The sequence below is a fragment of the Elephas maximus genome, chromosome 24 (genome assembly GCF_024166365.1).
Source record: "Elephas maximus indicus isolate mEleMax1 chromosome 24, mEleMax1 primary haplotype, whole genome shotgun sequence".
NCBI lineage: Eukaryota > Metazoa > Chordata > Mammalia > Proboscidea > Elephantidae > Elephas > Elephas maximus.
In genome coordinates, this window is record NC_064842.1 from 31524131 (window position 1) to 31536954 (window position 12824).

Genomic DNA, 12824 nt, shown 5'->3' on the forward strand with positions numbered 1-12824 from the left:
ATTTAGACAGCATTACAAATGTTTAGCAAGAATCTTTGAAGCATTTCTCCCACTGACAGAATGCGGAAGGACTGCCACGCGGGCCAGCACAGCGGTGGCAACATTGAAGACGTGGATGGAGGAGGGGCACCATCCACAGGCCACACCACAAGTGGAGAGAGCCAGGAGAGCAGTGCAGAGCCGCCCAGGAAAGATGGGCACCGCGATGGGGTCCCAATGGCAGGTGGGTGCAAGGAAGGCTCGGTGCTCATAAAGACTCGTGTGGTCCTGGGACCAAGCCTCTGAGAGCCCCGACTGGGCCAGAGGATGCCTGAGATGCAGAGATTCTCAGAGATCCTCTCCAGAAAGACCTCTGTCAGGTACAGGTCTGATAACTTATCCGTCTGTCTGTTAACTTGAGTTGCTATGAGTCAGAATCGACTCTACAGCAACGGGTTTGGTTTTGGTTTTTATTAGCTTGCGGGTCTCTGGGTGGGGCAAACAGTTAACACTAACACACTCAGCTGCTAGCTGAGGTTGGTGGTTCAAATCCAGCCAGAAGCACTTTGGAAGAAAGGCCTGGTGATCTACTTCTGAAAAATCAGCCATTGAAAACCATGTGGAGCACAGTTCTCCTCTGACACGCATGGGGTCGCCATGAGTCAGAATCAGCTCCATGGCAACTGGCTGGTTTTCTCTTAGCTTGGCCAGCCATTCAACCGTCTTGTCTGGCCACCTCTCCAGGGACCAGTCCATTCCATCTGCTCCATCTCTTGCTCAGTCCAGATCCACTTGATTGTGTACCTGTGCCTCGCTCTGTGACAACTATAATGTGCATGGTAGCTTGCTCTTTCTGAGAGTTGCTCACTCCCACCTCACCTCCAAGTGTGTAGTGTGCACGAATATCCCCTGCCCCCTCTCCTGCTTTTCCAAGTCCTCACCTTCCTCCATTGTGCTTGACCTTTCAGAGGACAGGAACGAGGTGAGAAGGGCACAGGCAGACGGGAACGTAGGAGGTGGCTGGGCCAAGGTTGGGCTGCGTTTCACATTTGAAATCATGTTTAAACTAATGCCCAACTAGTAAGGCTCAACCAGATGGATGTGGATCAGCGGCCACACTATTGGTGGCGCTGAGGGAGGAGGTGAGCTGGGTTAGGAAAGGAGACCCTGAGGTTGGCAGGGACGAGCCTCTTGTGAATGTGGGAGACGGATGCTCTGTCTGTTCCTGCTGGCAGGCAGGCCCTTGGTTTTGACCTTTAAAAAAAAAAAAAAAAACAAAAACCCAGTGCCCTCAATTTTTTTTTTTTATTAGAACGTGTTAATTGTATCACTTTTGAGATCAGTTCTTCCTCACCAGCCAGAAGCATTTATTAAGCACCTCTGTGTGCATTCTCCCCCTGCCACCTCTGCACCAAATGAATTAGCAGAAATAGTACCTGCCTCCTGGGAGTGCTCAGAGCAAGGCAGAGGATTTAGATGCAATAGTAAGGATTTATAGAAACATGGGCTAGATAGTTACGTAGGTAGGTAGGTGGGTGGATAGGTAAGTAGCTAGGTAAGTAGATAGACATTAGCTGCTTAGAAGGGAACAAAAGGCTCCCTCCGCCCCATCCCAGCTCAACACCCTCTGCACAGAACCCTGAGCAGAGCACCTGCCCAGCCCCTCCAGCTCTGTGGCTGGCTCTCAGGCAGGGCATTTCTCTTATTTCGTTAAATGTATTATCACTTGAAAATGTAAGTTTCAAAATCACTTAAGTGGTTGTCCAGATGGGAAAATGCAAGGTGGTTTCTCAGTGGAGAAATGCTAAAACGTTGAGTATTTGCCAATACTGTCCAGGTGACTTACCAGCTGGCAGGGGTTGTAGGTAAGGGCCACCGCAGGAGTGCTGAGACGGAAGCCAGGCAGGCGGGCAGCTGGGAGAGCCTGTGCTAGCAACTGGCCTTGGCACAAGCTGGTGTCCTTCCTCTTCTGCAATCTGGCTGCCTCCGACAGTAACTCTTCCTGCCATTTATAGCTGGAGACATGGGGCTGGGGGCTAATGTCAGACTAGTATCTTCTAGAGTCTAAAATTCAGTGTTTCTTAAAACTGCCATACCAAGGCCACTCTTGGCTTTCTGCTTTTTACAAGTTAGCAAGGCATGACTGTGTGTGCTATCAGCCCTCACCACCAGTCAGCCCCACCTGGACCCCAAGTGGCCCCTGGCTCTGAGACCCATCCTTCTGCTCAGGGACTTCAGAAAGACCCCAGCTCCCACAGCTTTGAAGCAAACCCACCTTGCTGTTGCTCATGCTGTCTCTGTGCCCTCACCGTTTATTTCGGTGCATCCCTGCTGTGGTAATCGTAATTAATGATAAGTAGCCCAAGTACTTTGCATGTGAAAATCCCATTTATCCTCACCGTAACTCTATGAGCTAAGCACTTTCGTTGTTCACATTTTGCAGATGAGGAAACTGGCATAGAGAAGTTAAGTAACACCCAAGTCACCTGGCTAGTAAGAGACCAATCTGGGTCAAGCCCAGGCAAGATGGCCCCAGGCCCTGCACTCTCAACACCATGCACTCCCACTCCCTGGCCCTGGGGCCTCAGCTGTCCTGACCTGGGAATGCACTAATGGGAACCACTGCTTACTGAACACCTACTACACCACACCACCTCCTCGCACTCCGTCTGTGCTGCTGGCACCATCCCTGGCTACTCGGGACTTTCCTGTCCTCTGGCAAAGGGCTCCACTTACAATTGACTCTTCTTCTGGCCCCAGGAGCAGGCAGAGCTGATACCAGTTCTTCCCCAAGCACTGTGCACTGGGCCACAGGCCAGGGCAGTGGCTCTCCCCAGCAGGTGGGGGCGGGGTGGTGTCCACAGGCCCCCTGTGCTCAGCTGGCATGCCCAGCAGGAGGGCACCCCAGGAAAGCTGTCCTGAGACTCTGACACTCCCAGCAGAGAGTCAGACAGTTGGGAGGAAGAGGGGAGTGGAAACAGGCAGGCCACTCCCCTTCCCACTTACAACAAAGGAAAAACTTTCTTTCCTCTCTCTGGCTTCTTGTGTGGCACAGAGTCTGAAGTCTCTTCACAGCAGCCAGAGTGATTTTATTTTAACCTAAGCCAATCCATGTCATTCTTCTGTTACGGCTTTCCACCTCACTAAGAATGAGGTCTGGCCACACACTCTCAGGACTCTTGGCCTTTGCTGGCTGGATACCCCCTCAGACTGCGCTCCCCCTGCTTGGCGCTCCCTCTGGTGTTGCTTCGCCTGCCACCCCTTTGCAATCCTGCAGCCTGCTCAAGCTCAGGCTTCTCGGGGTTCTGCACTGCTGTTTCCTGGCCTCTCATTCACCCCCAACATCAGCATGGCCCAGTCGCTCATGCTTTCAGTTCTGATCAAGTCGCCTTAGCAGAGGGGTCCCTGTCCCACCTGTCTACATGGCTGTCCCCTACCACTCTGTCCTTTTCTCCAGCTTTATTACCTTCCTACCATCAGCCACCACCTGGTAAGCATCTGCTTATGATAAGACTCCTCCCTCAAGAGGAGGGACTTTGTTTTTTCATGGCCCTGCACCTAAGACAGTGCCTGGCATACAGTGGTGTTCTGTTGGGCCAGCGCCAACTTGTACAGGGCCTGGGACATGAGTACAATGGGGGACATCCCCCTCATCTTACAACGGCAGGTGACTCTCAGGCACAGGTGTGGACAACCCACTCTACATATCCATGCTTCACCCACACCTTGCATATAGCCACCCCGCGCTGACTCCCTGGGTCTCTGGGAGTTTGTGGGAGCAGGCTGCATGTTCCCTGTCTCTGGATCCCTTGTTCTGTGGGGAGTGGTAGCTGAGACCCTCTGCAGTGCAAGCTGGTGCTGTGCGGGCCTAAGGGTGGCCCTGTGCTCAGTAGATGTTGGCTGGATGAATGAGTGATGGCCCCTCCTGAATGCAGAGGGCTACAGTAGCTACTCCAGGAAGGCTTTCCAGGAAGGCAAGGTAGCAGACCCTTGGGTCACAGAATTCCTAAGTGGGACTCTGGCTACAGCAGCTTCTGTTTGGCACAGCAAGATCACAGGGACCAAGAGCTGCTGACCTTGCTCCTGAAATGCACCACCCTGCCCTTGTGTCCTGGCCCCTGCCAGAGTCCCACTGAGGCCCTGACTTTACTCCCAGAAGGTTCTCCCAACCCTGCAGGACCAGGTTTAGACAGACCTAAAGCTGGATGCTCTCATTGTGGTGCCTTCAGCCTGACAGGGCCCTGCTAGAGAGCTATCTTGGGAGGAAGACTCTCCTCTCCTGAGAGGACCACTGTACTGTCCTCTGCAGACTGCTCCCCACCCCCAGGAAAGCCAGCTGTCCCCAGGTAGGCCAGTGAAGGAGGCAGGTGGCCCCTCTCTAGACTGGACCAGAGTCCCTGAGGAAGCCTGGGCTAAGGGCAGGCAGTGGGGCACTAGTCCCTCCCATGCTCCCAGCATGCCCATGCTGCAGGAGGTGCAGCCATGCCCAGGCATCTCCCCACTCACCCCACTGCTGGCAGCTGCTTCAGGGCCCCTGGGAGGGGAGCTCCTGGGTGTGTCTTCTCAGAGCTCACTGAGGGGGCTTTAAAGCCAGTGGCATGAGCATACCCCCGCTCTGAGAGGGAACTAGACAGATAGAATGTGTCTGAGTGTTTGCTTGGAACCAGTAGTTGGGACCCCCCAGGAAAACCTCAAGACAGCAGGGAAATCTGGAGACAGTCTGGGCAACACAGGTCATCTGAGAGAAACCAGGAATGGCCCAAAATAGGTATGAGAAAGGAACAAATTGCCTATCCCACACTCAGAACAGACATCTCTTCCTCCCCTCTCCAACCTTAGGAAAAATTAAATGTCACCTTTTTCCTGCCACTGAGTGGCTAATTGCATTGGCTCTCTCCCTGTGAACAGCATGAAGACAGGACCTGTGTCTGTCACGGTCAGATCCCTCAGCAGTTAGAAATACCCTCCCCCACTCTCCACTCATAAGCAGCCCATGGGCACCCCCAGGACTTTGAGAGCTGAAGCCCAGGAAAGGGTCAACTTCCCGATGATGGTTGTGATGCTGTTGCGCCCTCAGCACCCGACACATGCTCACAAAACCTCTGTGGTAGGAGAGACAGCTGCACCCAGAAGCTCCCGATCCCATAAACTTGATCCAGGAGGCCATCCTTACACTGACCTTGTCCTTTGCTGATGAAGATACTGTGGGTATTAGTGAGGTTTTCCAACCCTGCATGGGGGTCTGGAACAGTGCTGTCACTCCCCTCAAGACACTGCTTCCAACACTGTGTGCAGGTGGCCCTGTGGTCCCCAGGAGAGCAGGCCCAGGCTAGGAGGCCTCACATGGGGAGAGTTCCTGGCCTGGCCATCGCTGATCAGGGGACTTGTGTTTAAGTACTTGTGCCAAGTAGTAGTTCTTTCACAGACGGTTAGACCAATGGTGAGAACCCTGGATTTTGACAAGGGAGGAAACTTTGGATAGATAGACCCTGGGGCAGCCACCATCTGCCATTCCCAGCAGGTCAGTGTTCCCGAAGGAAACGCTCCTTAGTGCTTTGGAGATCCTTGGATTTCATTTCAGCTTCTCTAGCATTCTTCTAGCACTCCCTCCCAGTTGAATCAAAAAACTATGTTTGTAACAGCAGAGACACATAGCTCCCAGAAGGAAGCCAGAGCCCTTGCTCAAGCAGCACAGCATGTTAAAGGCCACCCTCCAGGGATGGGGAAGCTTTTCCCAACCCCTTATCTTTGCACTTGACCTTGGAACAATGGAGAAATGACCTTCATAGCTTCCCCACAGCTCACCTTCTGGCCCCCAGTAGAAGCCACGGTAGACTGTATCTGCAGAGGCTCACTATCTCAGCCCTCTAGGCCAAGGCAGTTTTTGAGCTTCCCAAGTGGTCCCAATGGCCAAGGTTAAGATCCCCTGTACAGACCTTGAACTGTCTGGGACTAACCGTTGCTAACCAGGGATTTACGGAGCTCAGGGTTTCACTATAAGCTCAATAGGTATTGTCCTATTGTTCCTTATTCGCCAGTCAATGTGCTAGGTGCTGAGCTTGGAGAAACAGTGTGGTAGTCCTTTGCTCCAGAAAATCAGGGGCGGTAAGTGGAGAGCCTAACGTAAGCACACAGTTGCAGTGCAATGCTCACTGCAATGGTAGAGAGGTAGTCATAGGGTCACAGGGCGGAGGACCTGACCCTCTGCAGAAGGGGGTGACAGGGAAGACTGTAGCCAAGAAACAATGTCTGAGCAGTTTTCAAAGATGAATTTGAACCAAATTCTAGTATCGGGGACCTTGTTTTACTCATGGTGACTGTCTTAGTTGCTTAGTGCTGCTGTAACATAAATGCAGGGTAGGTGGCCTTAAAGAACAGAAATTGATTTTCCTACAGTTCTGGAGGCTAAAATTCCAAATCAGGTTCTCAGCTGTGTTAAATCCTTCCTTGTAGGTACTTCCAAGCCTTTCTCGGTTCCTTGGCTTATTGATGATCTTCACTTGGCATCTGTCTGCCCTGTGTGTATATATCTGTGCCAGATTTCCTGTTTTTATAACTCAAAAGTGATTAGATTTAGAACTCACCCTACTCAGTATAGGGATTAAGATTCCAGTACATATTTGGGGGGTGGAGGGGGACACAGTTTAATCCATAACAGTGACCAAGGCTCAACTCCAATAACTAGGGGCCCAACTGCTCCCTCCCTTCCATGGTCCCTACCTCAGTCTGCTCCCTCCTCTCTGTGGTCCCTGCCTCACTTCCTGGCCAATATGTAATCCTGCACCCTTGCCACGCTCTCAGAGGATGGGGTCCTGCCTGAATCCCTACAAACAGCCTCTTCTCCCATCATCCCCTCTGGCCCAGCCGCCAGGTGTTCTCAGTGCCAGCCTGAACTACGGTTCTGACAACCTGCAATCTTCCTGCTGGCAATCAGCTTGCTGGTCTAAAAAGCATACTTCACAGCGGAAATGGGAACATCCCCCAGCAGTGGAGGCTGGTGACCTACTTACTGAAGAGCAGTTAGGAACTCATAACTAACTAATCTGAGTTCCAACCTGGAGAGGAGGGCTGTGGTAGGGCTCCTATTGGTAGGGATATGCGCCACAACCTTTCAGACAGCAGTCAAAGGCAGAGGAATGGTGCCATGATTATGAACCAAGGAAGGATAGTTTATATGGTGTTTCAACTAAGATTCTGGGGAGGCTTTCCCTACAAATGCTCAAAATTTGATAATAAAGTAATTGGCAAAGTAAGTTAAACTGTGGAGTAAAGACCTTGAGTAGCATAAATACATTTAGCAAGATTTGCTTATGTGGTAGTACTGTTCCATTTGCAAAAGTAGAAAACAAAACACGGAAGCAACAAGAAAACTCAAGGCCGTGAAGTTGAGGCGTGTCCTCGGCTCACATGGATCATTCTCCTTTGACACACAGAAGAGTCCTTTGTCCCTTTGTTCCTGGTATTAGCTCAGAAGTTCCCCCCCCAGTATGGGTGGTCCTCAATCCAGTACCAGAATCACTGGCTAGGGAATGACTCTGGAGTAATTCTGAACAGCAGTCGTCTTTACAGTATAAATTACAAACAGATGTTTGGCCTTGCCAAGCTTTGAATAAGCTAACAAATCACTGTCCCTGTTCTTAATTTTGATTTGTCAGGGTCTCTTTTCTCCACTTCTCTTTTTTTCCTCTGAAAGAATAACATGTTAAACTCATCAGGAGGGACCTTCGGAAGGTCATGGTCCACCTTGCCTTGAAGCCCCGGTGAAAGCTCTACTCAAGGCCTGACACACGCATCCCCCTGTGGGCCACATGCACCCCTGCGCATAAACGCCCCATTTCTCAGCCCTCCAGCCACCACAGTGCCCAAGTTGGCACTAAGCTCACCTCGAGGCACAGAGCCATTTCAGCCACTGTGGGGAGAGGGACGGGGCTGGTGGGGGCAGAGGGACCCCTGGAGTCTCTATATTAATGTTCGTTAATAAGGAGCTATTTCTCGGAAGATAGGTCACTTTTCCAGTTGTCTTAGAAACAGATGTATGTAAGTATTCCAAAATTACTCGAATGCACAATTAATCATTTGGCCACCTGAGGTAAGGTAGAACATGACAACGTGTATAGGACAGTCCTTGTTTTATTCTTATTTTAAAATAAAACATTTTTATTTATTCAGTGCCTAATTGTAGCAGCTTCCAAAGACATGTGATCAAGCAGGTGGTAGAACCATGACTTCACTAGCTGCTACCATCAAAATATTTTAAAATTAGATCCTAGTCGACTATTGACGCTTATGCTAAGCAACCAGACCAGACACGCCAGCAAGCACACCGTCTCCTTGGAACTGCGCGCCTATGAAGTTAAACACGGGCTCTGTAGGGAGATTGTGCACTGGAAGAACTTCTTTAGGTTTTCCTTCTTCCAGAGAGGTGGACAGGACCAATCCCTCGAGCCAAAAATGTCCTGTCCTGACAAGTCTCAGCCTGAGCTGGGCCAGGAAGGGCACCTGAGGGCAGGGCCACTGCAGAGGGCAGGCGGGAGCTGCATCGGGGAACAAGATCTTGGACTTGGACAAGGCACAGGCCTGTGAGGGCTTGACCCAAAACCCTGACCTTAAGGGAAACTGTTCTAGAAAACAAAGGCCACAGCATGTGGTCTGACCCTGTTGTTTCCTTTTCAAGGCAACTACAAATGATAAAAACCTGCATGCTGTCCTTCATCACGCTAGTCAGGTGAGCACAGGACCTAGTTACAAAATCGGATTTGCATAACGAGGCCAAGCTAAGCTGCTTTATCATCCCTGTTTGTTCCCGACTGAGGGCATCTCCAAGGACACAGAACTTTCAGTGCTAAAACCCAGAGGGTCCCTAGAAAACCACGGTGAATGGGTAACCATAGCTGCTGCCGCCCACATCCACACCTCCCACCCACCCTGGGGCAGAGTGATATTTTCACCCAGGGACGGATCACCCAATAAGCAAGGTACGCACGGGCTCCCTTGTGCTTTATTTACTAATCCGTAATGCACACTTTCACCCGTTTTTCACCAAATCAAAGATGTAGTGAATTGTGCGCTGCAGATTTATAAGTAAACACAATTAAGCCCGTGCGTACCTTGCTTACTGGTTAATCCGCCCGTTTCTACCACATGGCTAACGTGCCACTGTAGATAACCTGCATTCTTGCCCGGGTAGCCACTAACTAGTCCTACAGTCTTGGTGAGCGCCTTCAGTTCCCAGCCTTATTTATATGAAGAAAGTGGCTGAGCCCTGCAGTTCTCAGTCTCAGTTCCAGTGTCCAAGGTGGTGGGCTCATCTGGTCCCTCAGGTCCACACAGAGCAGGCTGCCTGCCTGTATCACTACCCGAGGGCTCAGGCGTTGTTAGCAATCCCCTGTGGCTACAATGTGTTCTGCTTTCTTTCAAAGGCAGGAAGAAAGGCAGGAGCCAGTCTGTCCAGGCACATGAGGCTTTGAGCCAAAGACCGCCCATCTTGAGTTTGTCGGGCCCCATCGTGGACAGCCACCAGCCCTTCATCCAGAAGTCCACATCAGTCCATGAGTTGGCCCCAAGGCTATCCAGTAGCCAGCTTTCCTTACATAACTCGGCTGTGTCCCTGCACTCTCAGCCGCCACCCGCAACCACCACAGGCCACCTGAGCGTCCGTGAGAGGGCCGAGGCACTGATCAGATCCAGCTTGGGCTCATCCACCAGCTCCACCCTGAGCTTCCTCTTCGGCAAGAGGAGCTTCTCCAGTGCCCTTGTTATTTCTGGACTTTCTGCTGCAGAGGGTGGCAACACCAGTGATAGCCAGTCATCCAGCAGTGTCAACATCGTGATGGGTCCCTCGGCCAGAGCCTCAGGTCAGGCCACACGGGTAAGGAGACACGACGTTAGCAGGCCGGAGCGTGACCAGGCTAGTAATATGGGGGCCCAGCCCACGCATCTCTAACAGGTGACACCTGCCTGCAGACTTGCATCACCTTCCTTATAGGGCTCCCAGAGTGAGAAACCGCCAGGTCATTAGACACAAAACAGCTGGGTAGTGCTCTGACCCAGGCAGGCTATAGAGTGCCCGTCCTGTAAATAACAACACCAGGCACTGTTGGAGGTTGCCCACTGCGGGAGTTGGGCAGAATTGTCATCAGTAGCATTGAACCTGGGGATGGAAAGGGGGATGCCCTCCACTCACGCATGCAATGGAAGCATGTTTTAGTTCATTCTCTTCTAGCATTCTGGCCTAAGGGAGAAGAGAGGAAACATGTCCACACTGGTGGAGGTAGGTTAGCATTGCTTCCTCTCCATCCGGTTTAATTCAACAGCTGGTGAGGTGCCTACTACTTTCAGGTATTTCAACACTAGAAAAAGAGAGTTTTAAGGGCTTCATGTGAATAAACTGTTACTTATCCAAGACCCCAGGCTAGCTGATATCACATGAGTACTAAATATACATGTATGCATGCATACACACACACCCCCACCCCACCCCCGCATATATATACATACACACACACATATATATATACACACATACACACACATAGAGATGGAGAACCAGGGGTTGTATTGTATAACATGGTAAAGAGGTAGGAGGTAGCATCAGGGCAAAAACAGCCCTCAGATGTGGTGATTCCCCATGCTCCTCTTCGATGTTACCACATTTTTTGGCCCAAGGTTTGTGCTCTTCACCAAGCATGAGAGTAACACTCTGCTTGCTCCCAGTCCTCAGTGCAGTTACTGGGAGGTAGAGACCGGTGGCTACCCTGGGCCTTCTGGTCTGTCACTGTTCTCTCCTTCCATGGGTGATGCTCTTTAGGTAGAAGTGCCTTCCTCCCCTGTGGACGCAAAACAGCTACTGCCTTCAGCCACCCGGACACCAAACTGTGACATATTGGTCTAAAAAGACAATGGGGTTCAGCACCAGGGGTCAACTGGCAGGGTCATGGCTTCCTGGAGCTCACAGGCTACCTGCCAAGAGGAAGGGAGCTGGTTTCTTCAAAAGATTTAATTAAGTTTAGTTAGATTAGATTCCTTGAGTGGTGCAAATGTTTAACACACTCAGCTGCTAACCAAAAGGTTGGAGGTTCAAGTCCATTCAGAGGTACCTTGGAAGAAAGGCCTGGTAACCAAATTCCAAAAAGCAGCCACTGAAAACTCTCAGGACCATAGTCCTACTCTGACAGACATGGGGTCACCATGAGTCAGAGTTGACTTGATGGCAACTGGTAGTTAGAAAACCAGGCCGATAAACTTCCCTCCCTTTTTCTCATTTCCTCAATAAAAATGTACGAAGTATCGCACCATTCCCTACCTCCAGTCCCTGGTGGCATAGTGGTTAAGAGCTATAGCCGCTAACCAAAAGATCGGCAGCAGTTCAAATCCACCAGCCGCTCCTTGGAAACCCTATGGGGTAGTTCTACTCTGTCCTATAGGGTCGCTAAGAGTCAGAATCGACTTGATGGCAATAGGGTTTTTTGGGTAGCCTGTGTTTAAGTCACGGTCTTAAAGGAGTGTGTGGCTCTGGGACCCATCCCCTTCCTTCTCTCCAACAAGGATGATTAAGTCCATGAGACTATGTGTGTCCAGAATAAAAAGGTCTCTGTGCTCTTGTTCTGGGCCAAACCTCAGGAACCCAGCATCCACGGCAGGGCTAAGTGTGTATGAAGTGGCACCAACAGGACACAGGCCATCCAGGCACACAATGACCTTTTTGCCAAAGTCCATCCCTTTCTAACATACCTAGACTGTCTGTGAAAAGGACCCCCTTCATAGGCCCTGTGGTAGATTGTGGCTTCTGTCCTTTCCTCAAAGGCTAAGCCCCGGCCTCTGTAGTTTGACCTGGCCTTAGAACCTGACCTCAGGTGCGCTGGGCATATGGGTGCTTTAGCTCTTCTGGGCAGCTGAGGGTCCTGACTAGGAGAAACTGGCAATGACATGTACTGAGCTGTCCGCTACTTCTCTCTTCTCTTTGGAAGCACTTCTCAGAGCCGTGTGAACCCACTGATGCCATGGAGCAGGGCCAGCTCTGCGATCGCAGTCTAGCTGAGGCTTTGGCAGAGAACCTCGGGGTGATGTGCCGAAGAGCGAGCCAGGAGGACATGGGGCTGGACGATACAGCATCCCAGCAAAGTGCTTCAGACGAGTAGTAACGGGCATCCATTAGGAATGGGCCACACCTGCTGGAACTGCGGGTCCTCCACGGCGCCCCTCAAACTGAAAAGAACAAGTGTTGTAATCCGTGTGAGAGCTGTTCTAGAAAACAGACTAATTTTAATCTCAGGTTCCTGAAAACTTCTCATGTGATGAAAGAAGGATCACGTTCAGAATTTGAAATTTCAAATGAAAGCCATTTACTATCTTAAAATCAACTAGAGCACATAACTGACTCTTTCCTGCCCTGATGAAAATAAGACAACTGCATGTTAAATAGCTGGCATTTTATACGTGTTACTGTGAAAAGGAAATGAGCAGCAGCCTTTATTGTACCATCAGCTGGTAAAACGCACTAAGGTGAATCTAAATGCATTTCTAGGTAAACCTCGTTTCTTTATGATTATGCAGGCGTTAGGTCAGCATACAATAGTGACTACATGACACGTTCTAGTGCATGCAGCCATGTCTGAAGTATTCTGTGAAGAGCCAGGGTACAGATGACACACACTTAGAATCTACCTGTCAGCGCATGGAAAGCCCTCTCAGACCCCAGTGCTCGTGGAGTGCTATCTGGAGATCTCCTCCGGAAGACCAAGCCATGCACACCCAGCATTCCTGCGGGCTTCTCAGAACGCATGCTTGTTTTCCAAGCCCAGCAGTCCTCACCATGTCACCTGACATTTGCACACACCTTTGTTTTT

General features: G+C 50.8%; 1 protein-coding gene across 2 annotated transcripts in view; it reads left to right on the forward strand.

The window, feature by feature from the left end:
- PCNX2 (pecanex 2) overlaps positions 1-12819 on the forward strand; it is a 360390-nt gene extending 347571 nt beyond the window's left edge. Inside the window, exons 32-34 of one of the 2 annotated variants that reach the window (XM_049868166.1) lie at positions 60-223; positions 9399-9847; positions 11946-12819. In XM_049868166.1, the coding sequence (XP_049724123.1) occupies positions 60-223; positions 9399-9847; positions 11946-12116 (784 nt within the window). In that variant the 3' untranslated portion in view covers positions 12117-12819. Of the gene's footprint in view, positions 1-59; positions 224-9398; positions 9848-11945 lie in introns of those variants that run through there. The other variant, XM_049868167.1, reaches the window with a different exon arrangement.
- Positions 12820-12824: the final 5 nt, after the last annotated feature.